The sequence below is a fragment of the Rhea americana genome, unplaced genomic scaffold (genome assembly GCF_003343005.1).
Source record: "Rhea americana isolate MKP2758 unplaced genomic scaffold, rheAme1 scaffold_221, whole genome shotgun sequence".
Classification (NCBI taxonomy): domain Eukaryota; kingdom Metazoa; phylum Chordata; class Aves; order Rheiformes; family Rheidae; genus Rhea; species Rhea americana.
Window position 1 is genome coordinate 1156703 of NW_028186333.1, and position 13039 is coordinate 1169741.

At 39.1% G+C, this 13039-nt stretch overlaps 1 protein-coding gene across 1 annotated transcript in view; it reads right to left on the bottom strand.

Annotated features, from left to right (window-relative positions):
- Positions 1 to 6985: 6985 nt before the first annotated feature.
- Positions 6986 to 13039, bottom strand: part of ZDHHC2 (zDHHC palmitoyltransferase 2) — a gene marked incomplete at its 5' end in the record, with an annotated part of 38430 nt that continues 32376 nt past the window's right edge. The window contains 3 exons of the mRNA XM_085305520.1: positions 6986 to 10658; positions 12307 to 12384; positions 12873 to 12982. Coding sequence (XP_085161646.1) covers positions 12344 to 12384; positions 12873 to 12982 — 151 coding nt within the window. The remainder of the gene's footprint in view (positions 10659 to 12306; positions 12385 to 12872; positions 12983 to 13039) is intronic.

A 13039-nucleotide genomic window follows, 5' to 3' on the forward strand; every position in this document is an offset into this window, starting at 1 on the left:
CTTTTTAGTTGTGGGCAAAGGAAGTCATCAGAGGCTTCTGAATGTGTGTTTACAGTAGAGTTTTGGTTAGGTTTGGGATGTGCCTTTGAAGTGACTGCTGGACATCCCCCATGCTGTGCTTTGCTTCACATCATTAACCTGCTGTAGCTGGGGCTCCCTTTGGAAGAAGCTAACCCCGAAAGTATGCACTAGATGCTCATCTTGTGTGTCCTAGCTGTTAATGAACATGCAGCTGGCAGGACCAGACTGAGTTTTCATAAGCCTAGCCTGAAACGTTCATGGGCTATTTGACTTCAAGCGGTTCTGCTCTTTTGTCTCCTTCCTGTAAGCAAAGCTGTCCTCTGAAGTCACCAGAGTGAAACGAAGATTCCATGTGAGCCTGCTTGGTCTGATCAGATGTGACCTGACTGTACATGGAGTTGATTACAGCTGGGAGACTGCAGCATTCAGTTGCTGTGGCAAAATTAGATTTCATTTCCATTAAGCAGTGATTTAAGTAGTGAATTGTAGTGATTATGAAAAAAGCTTTTCTTCTCATGTATAGGACTGTTACTTGCAAACTGCAGAGTTTTCTAAAATCTAAATGTTTCCAAAGTGGGCAGAATTGCTTTTGTGAAAACAAATATGTAGGCACAGCTCCCGCTGTCTAGACATACACCTTTTTGTTCAGAGACAAGAATCCTCTTTCCAGGGCTGTGTTCTTCCTAATCCATTTAAAAGCTATTGCTTGTGTTGGTTTGTTAGAAGAAATGTAGTATCAAAGCTGTTGTGTGGTTTTCATTTTTTTTTTGGGGGGGGGGGGGGGGGTTGGTTTTTTTTGTTTGTTTGTTTTTAATTCACTTGAATTTCTGGCTTTGGAAGTCAAATAAGTCTGTTCCAGGAACATTATGTTCTCTGTCACTTTTTTTTTCTTATTTTTAAGCATGAATCTCTGCTCATTGAAGCTAGCCAACAGGGATCCTTGAGACAGAACAAAATAGGTCTGGAATATCCAAGCCTTTTTCTGTTGTGAATTTGAGGATGACCTATAACCTCTTAACATCTAAGAATTTTCTCTAATCATATCTGACTGGTTCATCCAAGCTCAAGAGTGGTTCTTCCCATGTGCAGGAAATCAAGCAAAAGTGTCAGGAAGCCTGCACTGATGAACAAGGAGCTTCTGAGTTAATTCAAACATGGGGGAAAAAAAAAAAAAAAAAAAAAAAAAAGACTACAAGCAGGAACAGGTGACCCAGAAGGAATACAGAGACACTGAGCATCCAGGGATGGGGTTAAAGAAAGCAAAAGCCCATTTGGAGTTGAATCTGGTGAGGGACATAGCAGCAGCAAGAAGGACTTCTACAGGTATATCAGCAGTAAAAGGAAGATTAGAGAAAATGTGGGCTTGTTACTGAATTGGAGCCCCAGTGGAAAAGGACATGTCATCTTCACCTTGGACTATACAAGGAAGACCAGCCTTCAGGAATCCTAGGCCCTGAGACCTGTGGGAAAGTCTGGAACAAGGAAGACTTACCATCAGAGGAGGAGGATCAGGCTAGGGAACACCTAAAGAAAATGGACATACACAAGTTCTTCGGACCTGATGCGCATGTGAGTTTTGAAGAGGCTGGCTGATGTCGTGGTGAGGCCATTCATGATTTTCTTTGAATGGTCATGATGTTTGGGAGAGGGGCTTAAGGACTGGAAAAGAGCAAATGTCAACCCTGTTTTGAAGGGCAAGAAGGAGGATCCAGGGAGCTACAGCCTAGCTGATCCCTGGAAAGCAATGGAGCAGGTACGTTTGGAAGTGGTTTCCAGGATTATTAAGAACAAGAAGGTGATTGCAAATAGCCTGGATTTATGAAGGGGAAATCATTCATGATCAACCTGATAGCCTTCAATGATGAAATGAGTAGCTCAGTGGATGAGGGGAAGGTGATGGATGTTGTTTATCGTGACTGTAGCAAGGCTTTTGACACTGTCTCCTGTTGCATCCTCAGGGACAGACTGATGCAGTGTGGGCTAGATAAGGGGTCACTGAGGGGGACTGAAGATTGACTGAACTGCTGCACTCCAAAGGTTGTGGTCAGTGGCATAAAATCCAGCTGGGGGCCACTCACAAGTGATGTCCCATAAGGGCCAATACTGTTTAACATCTTCATTAATGACCTGCACAATGGGACCCAGTTCCCAGATAATGCAAAACTGGGAGGAGTGGCTGATGCACCAGATGTTTTTGCTGCTATTCAGAGGGACCTCAACAGGCTAGAGAAAGAAGCAGAGAAGAACTTCATGAAGTTCAACAAAGTGCTGAGTCCTGGGAAGGGATAGCCCCAACCACTACCATAGACTGAGGGCCAAACAGCATAAAGCAGCTCTGCAGAGGAGGACATGGGAGTCCTCGCAGGCAGCAAGTTGACTGTGAACCACCAATGTGCTCTCTGGGCAAAGAAGGCTAACAGCCTCCTGGGCTGCACTAGGAGGCACATTGCAAGCGGGCTCTCCTTTACTCAACCGTGGAGGTGAGTGGTGTGCTTGGTCCAGTTCTCGGCTTCCCAGCACAAAAGAGATGTGGATACTCTGGAACAAGACTGGTGAAAGGCCATTAAGATGATTAAGGGGCTGGAGCATCTCTCATACAAGGCAAGGCTGGGAGAGCTGGGACTGCTCCGTCTGGAGAAGAGAAGGCTCAGGGGGTCTTATCAATATGTATAAGTATCTAATGTGTAAGACTGAAGAAAATGGAGCCAGACCCTTTTTTTTGGTGCCCAGTGACAGGACAAGAGACAATGGGAACAAACTGAAACACAGGAAGTTCCATCTGAACGTGAGAAGAATCCTTCTTGCTGTGATTGAACACTGGAGCAGGTTGCCCAAGAGGTGGTTGAGTCTGTGCTTGGAAATACTCAAAACCTGACTGGACGCAAGCTTGAGCAACCTGCTTAGTTGACCCTGCTTTGAGCAGCAGGTTTGGGGCCTCTAGAGGTCCCTTCCAACCTCAACTGTTGTGTGATTCTGTGATATTAAAGCAGATTTCCCTAGACTGTGTTGGAGTCTTAAACCTGAAATAGATGAGGAATGACTATGGCTGTCCTGCAGCCATGAGGTACTTGCAAATGCTTGTTGGTCACCCAGATAACGGTTCATCTAGTCTCTTGAAGACTGAGTTGTTACTTCATGTTGGATAGTGTGGACTGGAAGATGCAACTCATGCAGACAGCCTGTGTCGTGGAAGGTCTGCTCTCTTCATGCACATATGTTTTCCCTCCTGCCATGTTGTGCTTGCTTTGCTGAAAGAACAGATGCATGGTTGGTTCTACTTTGCTAGTTATGCTTTCAGGTAGTGGGCACCTTATGCCCCTTAAACAAAAGGGGACAATGTACCTTGGAGAAGCAAAGTTGTTGTCACTCTATTTTTTGCTTAATTTAAAATTACTTTGTCAAAGGTAATTCAGCTAGTATTGCTTGAAGTGTGGAAGCCTAAGCAATTGCAGTTGCAGAGAGGAGCAAGTGAATAACTTAAGAGGATGATTAGGCACAGTGGGAGAAGCTTGCTGAAACAGGTGTGCTGCTTGTATGGCCATAAATCCACTTAACTGACTCTTGCTGTTGCATTTCTGTTAGTTGTTCAGCAGTGATGATAAAAGGGTTTACCTCAGAACAACAATTATAAAATCAAACTTATCTTTTAAGATGTTCTTCTCATAGAAAGCCAAGGGCAGATGATACAATTTTTCATATATTTTTTTCATTTAATAGTTCTAAATAAAATTTCCTATCTTGTGTTAGTGCTGGAGAAATCTTGCATTTAATCCTGTTAGTTGAACATTCAGTCTTCTTGAGTGGTAGTGCTTGTTTAGCTCCATGAAACTCTTCTGGGTAGTTCCTCTCCTTTGCTGCCACTTAGAAAAATGGGTGAAGGGCTAAGTAAACCAATAAGCAAAATGAATGAAACTATATATATATATATTTTTAAGTCCAGATTATGTTGGATTTTTTTTTTTTTTTTGAAGTGTGCTACATATTAACCAATGTATTGTTCAAACAAAGAAAAAAAATTGAACCCAAGCATCTCAATTTCAATCAAGCTTCCTGGGAGTAAATAATTTTTTTTTTGGTGTCCTAATTTTTTCACTTTCTCAAGCATGACTTTTACTTGACAACATGCATTTCTGTGTCTTGTGTTTTAAACTTCAGTTGGTATCTCAAGCTTGAACTCAGCTAACCTGAACTAGCTGAAAAAATTACACAGTGAATCAGGTTTTTGGGATTTCCCAGGAAACACCTACTGTTTAATAGTCACGTGATTTTAATTGATTTAGGATGGCCTGGGTTCAGTGCAATTTGTTAACTTGTAAAATGATTATGCTAACTATTTTTTAAATAAAATAGATTTAAGATTTTTATCTATCAGCAAGTCAGTGATGACAGAGAAAGCCAAAAGCAGCCAACAGCATTTGTAGCAAGTTTGAGCCAAATCTTAAAAATAAAACTTGATTTTACATAGAGTAGAACTCATAGATTGTCTCAGTATACTTTCCCATTCATAACATGAAGCTTTTTTTTCTGGTATAACCTGAACTCAATTGTGGCTTTATTTTGGAGATTTATTTTGGTGTTTTCTTCCATGGTGCCTAAGCAGGTATAGTGAAGAATAAGGAGGATGCTCTTGCAGTTATTTTGCCCACCTTGGACTGAGAATGAATTGTGTTCATTGCTGCAAATGTAACTATGATTTCAGAGCACTGTTGTATTTTTTTCAGAGCCTTTTCTCATCCCTTTTCCTGCCAATGATGGTTGCTGGTGAGACCTGTTTTCTTAGCCTCTGCTGAAGGAGGAGAATTTGCTTCCTGTTCTCATGAAATACTTACTTCATTTAAGAGTATTGGGTAAAATAGAGGACAGAGATGGAGGGAGGGGAAGCCTTCTCTGGGAAGGAATAATCAAAACCAGCTGAATTTGGAGGGTTGTGCTGCATTGCAGAGAGCATATCTTATATTTTACAGGATAGCAATTCAGAGCTGTGGTTGCACTTGCCACCTTACCATCTGGAACAGTGTTTTGTTAAAACAAAAATTGTTGACAGTAGCTTTTATTTACCTTGCACTGCTTAACAGGTGAGCTTTGCAAGCTCCTTTTTTCCCCCCTTCGTTCTTGTCCCTCTGTATGCAGCAGAGCTGCTGTTGTATCGATGGTGGGGTTTAATAACAAGGTTAATGGCTTGTGTGCTTATGCCAGCACTAAGCTACTGATTCTGTTTGTGTGCTGTGCCAGCATCTGTTTGAACTACTGTTCAGTTTAATCTCTGAGTTCATATGGAAAATAACTGATCATAGGTTCCTACTGTTCAGGCTGTAACAAAGAGTTTGTATACTGAGTGTATCTTGCCTTTATAAGCAAACAGGTTTTTTTACATGAACTAAGAATTTTTCTGTTTTCAGGAGAAAAAAAGGAAAAAGTTTACACCAAATGGTGGCTGTCAGGAAGTGTTGGTTCTGTTCCAGATACCCCAGTCAGTCAGGCTGTGAGCATGCTGGAGGGGGAAAAGGGGCTGTGGCTTATGGCACACACTTCCAACTGCTGCAAGGGAACTGTTGGGCCCACCTGCTTGAGACCGCACGCCCGTGATCTGGCCTAAAGCAGTTACTCATTGCCTCAAATGCTGGAAACTATGAAGTCAGACTTCAGGTTAAGTTCTTGAACTTCAGTGTTGGGTGCCATTAGGATAACTTTGAGAAATGAAGGAGTTGCCTATGCAGAATGAAACCTTGAAAGAAGTGGGAAGAAAAAATGATGCTTGGAATTTTTTCTTTTCTTTTTTCTTTTCTTTTTTCTTTTCTTTTTTTTTTTTTAAGGAGGGGGAAGGCTACTGAAAAACTGTAAAGTAGGCAAAGCTTTCCTTATGTTAAGTCAAGTTTGATGATTGCTCAAAATGTTACCCTGAAAGGCAGCTGCTGCTACTTTTCCTGTCCTCTTTCCAAGTCACTGATGAAAAAGTGCTAGGTGCATGTGGCACAAGACACACTCATCCGTATGGTTTAACAAATATGTTGAGGTTTTGGCTTTGTGGGTGGGTGTTGCAGTGTTGCTTTTTTTTTTTTAATTTTTTAAATTAGGGTATTGGAGGATAGATTAGTCTCATTATATATAGTTTATCATATATATATATATTACACGCACATGATAAATTGGGATTTTTTTCCAGTTTTAGTACTTTCATTAGCTTGAACGTTTTTTGCTTATGGTTCAATACAGATATTTATAGAAGGGTTTTAATCAAGAAATCCACACTTCTGTCGAAACAGTGGAAAAAAAGTTTTATCTACTACAGGGCATGTCTGAATTGTGTGTAACAGGTGAGAGTTACTTTAATCTCAGCTAGTCACAGGCTCTACTTTACACAAGTATTCCTGCATTTTCTTTTTTTCTTTTAAGAGGCCCTGAGTAGACTGTAATTAATTCCTCTCAGCACCAGAGGTGGATCTCTGTTAGCAAAATTAAGAGAAGGGGAGTCAGGTGGAAAAGAGAATCTGGCACAGGAGGGACTGGCGATAGCGCTCAAGGTGAGCTGCGTACAGAGGCACAATTCGTCTGCTACAAGGACAGCCCAGGTGCCCAACGCACTGTGTCTTTATGGCTCCTTGATTCCCTAAAGTAACAAGGGCTTAGGAACCCCCAGAGAGGACAAACCTCCAGGAAGAAGATCCAGCTCCTGCCTAACCCACACCTACCTTTTTGCCTGTTCACAGTATCCAAAGTGCAGTTGTTAAAGGGCTGCATGTGCTCTGGCAGCTTGAGTACAGGCAATGCCTCTCAGACAACAGCCCGTCCTGCAGTGTGGGGTGCGATGGAACAAGCAGGTAAACTGGGGAAGGAGAACATGCCTGGAAAAGTCAAGATGTCTGGAAAGCTGCGGGGGAATGGGTGGGGGGTGTTGACATTTAGTATAACTGGTACACTGTCAGTGAAAACCAAAAGTAGCAGGTAAAGACTACTCTGTACATGATTTGCTGAATGTGAAACATTTATTTATGTGAGCAATACATTAACAAGTGGCAAAGTTGTACACTAAAGATATATGGAAACATTTTTTCCCCTTATTCAACATGCTAGTCAATTGAATCAGGGCAAGAACTATATATTTCAGTCTCAGTTTAGAACCAACAAAACAGTTAAAGAAATTCAATACTGTGCACGAAAACAGACACTTCAGATCAAGCTTGCTTTTTCCAGCCATCCTGAAGTTTTGCTTGAAGACCCTGATTAGTAGTAAAGTATGCAGTTGAAAGAAAAATCGAGTGTTTCACTAGTTACCTGCCCACAGTTGTAGACTGTATAAGAGTTTTAAACCTACAACTTAAGATGGACAGGGTTTTTTTTTAAGTTAAAGACTTAAAGTGCATAACAGCAGTTGTCTGGTGTCTGTTAGTAAATAGCTTAATGCAAGGAGTTCACCCCTATTATCTTAGATGTTTTGTTTTCGTAACAAAAATAGCTCTGTGTGATGACTTGTAGAATTACATCACTTCAGTACATTAGTTGATCCAGAATGTGCATGGACTACTTCTGAAGCCGACATGTATTGGATTGTTCTAACCTACAGATCGAGGAAGCTTGTTGCACAGACCTGAGTGGCTAGTGATTCATATGACTGTTTACATGTATACAAAATAAATTAAACCCTGCCATCATCAGGGACTCAGGCCCACCTAAGGAGTCTGTAGAACTCATCCAATTTCCACTGAAGCTCAAAACGCAGGGGTGCTTTAGACAAATATCAGGGCTATATTTAGCAAAAAGTAGATTAGTAAAGATTAACTGTACAGTTAAGTATAAAGCAGTCTTTTTTAAAAGAAAAAGACTTACAGAAATTACACATAAGGCTGTAGTAAAGTGCCTAGCAAGAATATAAAGAACAGTGTAAGCTGACAACCAATAACACTGCATTCTTGCTTCCATCACCTCTTTAGAAATTCTCCCACGTCCAAAAGACAGTTTTTCACTTCTATTCACAAAGTGTTTGGGAGCTTAAAGCCAAGAATAGAGTCAAATCAGAAACTGTAACTTTGAGCATGATGAGCTCACTTTTACTGTATACTGACAGAACTGCCAGCAACCCTGAAAAGCTGCTGACATTGCTCTTCCAAGCATGGCTCATGGCCATACTGAGCTCAGGTGCAGCTATTGTCCTCTAGACCAGCTACATCAAACATTTGCACCTGAGCTACCTCAGTTTCTCTCTTTCCCTGTTCTGGCCTTTCATTAGCATGTTTCCAACACTATGACTCCATCAGTTTTCTGCTAGAGAGAGACAGCCTCTGGCTACATCAAAACTGCAGATTGTTTAGGGCTATTGTGCTTTCTAAACATGACTTCCGAGATGTTGAGATGTGTATCTCTTTATTCCATATCCTCATCCTTGTCCTTCCTCTACATCGATCCCAGTTCTTACCAAGAACTCCCAGAGCTCCTGGGCACAGACAGGGATTTCCTTCCCATGGAAAGCCAAGTACAAGATCTATAGTTGAGAGAGATCTCTTTCCACTATGAATTTCACTGGGGAGGATATCTGAACTTAGTCTTTGTGTAAAAATATGGAACAAGTTATATTAAAGCTGAATTTCAACTCTACAGTAATTTTAAATGCATGCTCCAATGACAAACCTCCCCCAAATAACCATGTAAAACCAAGACCAAACAGATAAGAGAATTAAGCATTAAAAATGTATTTCCCCTCTCCCCCTTATTCCTTGACAAGTTAGGCTTTAAATAATCACTGATACAAAGGAAGCTGACAGAATGGCATTGAATAAACAGTTACAAAAAACTTTTGGTTGCTAGATGGTTGCATCATGTAAACTGTATGCTACTTCATGCTAGTTTAAAAGTGTTCAACATCAAAGAATTCATACTCTGGCACTTCTGGCAAGAAATCGATGTTTGCAGGCTGGTAAAATTTTAAGCTGAAAAGAAAAGTTAAAACCAATACATTTTTACCCACTAGGAAAAAAAAAAAAGCCACGTTTGTGTTTCAGATATGTTCTATCATCACTTCACTTAAATTTAGGAAAAAAAAGATTTTAAAGTTACCTGCCTGTAGAAGAGTTAGCGATAAGATTTTTTTCCTTTCAGAAAACTGTCACTTAATCACTGTGCCAGTTTTCTAAATGGGTTTGCTATTCCATAACAAACAACTGGAATCTCCATTGTGAACCAGACTGGTAAGTAATTCAGTTTTGAGAACAGAAGTACTTTTCTGCATCAATTAAACTGAGCTTAGTCGAAAGGTTTTTTTTTGTTGTTTTTTTTTTTTAGACTAGTTTTCTTATCCAGTCACATCAAAAGTGTAACTAAGTTCCTCCTAAAGTTGTTTTCTTAACACAATTACTTTGCATTTAAATGTAAACACTGTGATACCATAAACATAGTGTATATGGAAGGCACAAGACAAACTGATTTGTGTTGCTGAAACTTCCTTGACTTTGAAAGTTTATAATGTATCTTTTATTATCTGGCTGGTAGACTTTGATCTTAAGAGAGCCGATAGCGCCTAACTTACTTAATTTAAAGAGGTTTCCCATATGCAAGTTTGGCTTTTTGGTATTACCAACAAATGTCCATTGTCCTATAAATGTAAATATCACAAGTTATGATAATAAATCTCCTTGATCGTACTTAATATTTGTGTTATGCAATAAGAAATGAAGTGTCTTAATGAACAACTGAGAAAAGAAATGAGAATTATTGAATAAGCAAACTAGGATTTTGTAGGATAATGCCCCTCACGAGCACAGGTTGGTTCAAAGCCTTTTTGAATCAAAGTGAGATGCCAACATTCCTTTCCCTGCAGGGATAAGGACTCCAAATGGGACAATAAAATCCCTCTTTCATAGGGCTGCCCTGTGCAGCTTTCATCAAAATCCCCAGTTGGCCAGGTTCATTTATACTAGCCATCTGTATGCGATCTTTATATCGTTCTGCTTACAAGTGACTGACTGTAGCTATAGTACTCAATCAACGCAGGAGTTTTTTTCCCCTTCCACAACTCTGCAATCTATTGGTGGTGCATATCTGAGAGAAGAGGGAGCCTTTGCAAATATGCTTTCCAAACATGTTCCAGATATAGTCTGATACTTCACTCAGGTTGGTTTACCTTCAAAAATAGCTTATCAAGTATGCAAAACAAAATACAGTCTACCACACCACTCACTCATTCATCATCAACATTGATTGTTCTCTCAATCCATAAAGCCAGTAGTGCAAAAATTTGTTTTTTAAGCCACTCACTTGCAGCAATTTGAATTAACAGGTGAATTCTCAAAACCAAGGCAAGAACATGGACTGATACGCTAGAAGGTCGCATTTTCCTTGTGCTGTACATCAAAGTAAAACCAGCCATAGAATTTGCAGAATAACCCTCAGCCCCCTTTCTTCATTTCTTCATACTCAGAATCATCTTTTAGCATTCAAAGACAGTAATTTTAAGCTGACACATTCTTTCTATGGTTCAAAAGTAGTATGTCTTGTTTCATGTTTCAAGCAGCGATATGGAGACAGCTAATTATCTGTCAGTTTATTTTCTGAGCACATCCACACAAGAGCAGACAGGAACAGTTGGCCAATAGGGCTGATTTTTGGAAGAATATATATCCTCCTTCCAACAACTGCTTTTTCTTGAACTGGAACAGAACATAAAATTCCAAAAAATGTTTTAGAAATGAAGAATACTTAACATGGCGTTATTGCAACAAGTCTTAAAGGAGATGGCAAATGAGAGCTGAATAAAAATCATACACACCACTAAAGAACAGCAGCACGTGAGACTTAACTTCACAGTTATGTTAATAATCCACGTCACATGACTAAAAACTGACCACAAAGCAAATTGGCCACTGGACATTATAAAATCAAGTGAGCAATACTTACAGGTAAAGATGCTTTTGAGAGATTAGTTGATTTTGTTATCGTGATTCAGCATCTTTAATAGAATATCCTATTCACTGCCCAGGAGATAATATAACTCAAACATTGACAACAAAGGAATAAAGTTAAATGCAAGCTAGTCCCAGAAAAAACACTGTAAGAACATTTTCAGACAAAGACTCTTATTCCAGCAGCTGTATGTCAGTTATGTATACGCACACACAGAGTAACGTAGCACTTTTTGTCACATCTCCAGGAAGAGTTCCAAGTGCCACACAGAAGTCTCAGACACAGCTAAGGGTACAAGCTCATGCCACAGAACCTCTCTCTCCTCAGCTCTTTCATGTTGTGCACGCATTGGTCTGAGACAAAGCTGATTTCCAGGCCCCTCTTTCTTTAGGTGGCTTTACACTTCCTCTTTGGAACACTTAACCTCCTCTGAAGGTAGTCTCTCTTTTATTTTAAATGTGTGTGTGAGGAAATCAGACCGCAAATATAAATCTAATTATTACTTTCCCAGGCTAGTTATTTATCAAGTAAGATACTTTTTGAAAAAATTTATTTCACAGTTTGTGTCTTAAGAACAATCCCCAGACCAGAAGTTTGACATTCAAAATAATTTAAATAACAGAGTTTCAAGGAAATGTACACACTGTTCAAAGAAAGATTAAGGTTAACAAGTTGTTAAATAAATTATGTATTAGAGCTTTGAAAGAAGAGCCTCAAACACAACAAAGATAATTGTAATTAATGGTATGTCTGTAACATTTCATAATTTGATCCAAAGATCTGTTTGGGGGGGTAAGGGAGGTATTTTTGTTTCTGTAAGTTTTTGTCTTCAGTGTTTTATTCTTTGATTGCTTTGCTCAAGAACACCACCACTTGAGTAGTGATGACGTGTAAAAGACATGAAACTAATAGAAGTTGAATAATTTATTCTTTCCCAGAAGCTATTGTTTTGTTGAAGCAACTGATTGATTCAAAAGGGCACAGGCATGCCAGTTTACATTTTGAAAGAAGGGTTAGAAATGAGAGCTAGATTATTGAAAAACAACTACATAGATCAGTAAAAATTGCTGATGCCAGCTGAAAGTTTCGTTTCTCAGCTCTTTAATTGCATTCAACACCCACATTTTAGACTCATATAACCCATTTCAGTCAGTATCATCACAGCTTGTAGATACCCCAGAAGCATCTATATAGATAATAAAAATTAAATAATACTTTGAAAACATGACCCATAAAGAAAAGAAGAAATCAGAGGTTTAGTTTAAAATCATAAATTTATGTGCTACTACCTCACGGTAACAAAATTAAAAAGGAAAAGAAAACATCTTTTGTGCACTGTTCAAGTGGAAAGTAGTTATGGAATAGCAGATTATAAGCGTATAAAACGTAACATACCTTTTTTTCAGTATTCAGATGTTTCTTTTAAGAAAAACTAGGTTTCATTTTCCATGGTTAATGCAGGATTGCTCATACCTTTAAAGACAGAAAGTTAGTGCTTTTAAATTAAAAAGTTTGCCATGTCATTTTTAGAAAACAATACAGCCTTTAATTATCAACTGTCTTAATTTTGTTCCACTATTAAGTCTATTCCTGTCATATGTCTATTACGCAGCTTTTCACTAGTTGCAACAGGACACTGTCATATTTGATATAAGTAACTTCTCTCCCCCCAAAAAATATCACACTGAGTCAGACAGACAATTAGCATCTACTTGTATTACTGTGCTCAATATCTCTTAGTCATGTTTTCCAGTAACTTGGAAGGACATGGCAGCTTCGTAAATGGAACTTTTTACAAACGTACATTAGAATGATAAGTTTAGTGGCACAGCTCTATGAAAACAATTTTGATTCAGGAATACAAACCAAGTGACCTCTGTCATTTTTACACTATATTCTCTAATATTCTCTAAAAATAATTTATTACAAAATTAATTACTACAGCATAAATAACTCCTTACCAACTTTGCCCTTTTCAGCCTTTGCACTAATTTCTGACCAAGACTGCGTATCAGTAAGAAGGTGGCTCTGGGAATCACGTAATGGCTTTGCAGGAAACAGGTGATTCTCACTGTAACATGATTGAAAAAACATGGAAGTGAACTTTGGTAATTTCACATTGTCCTAC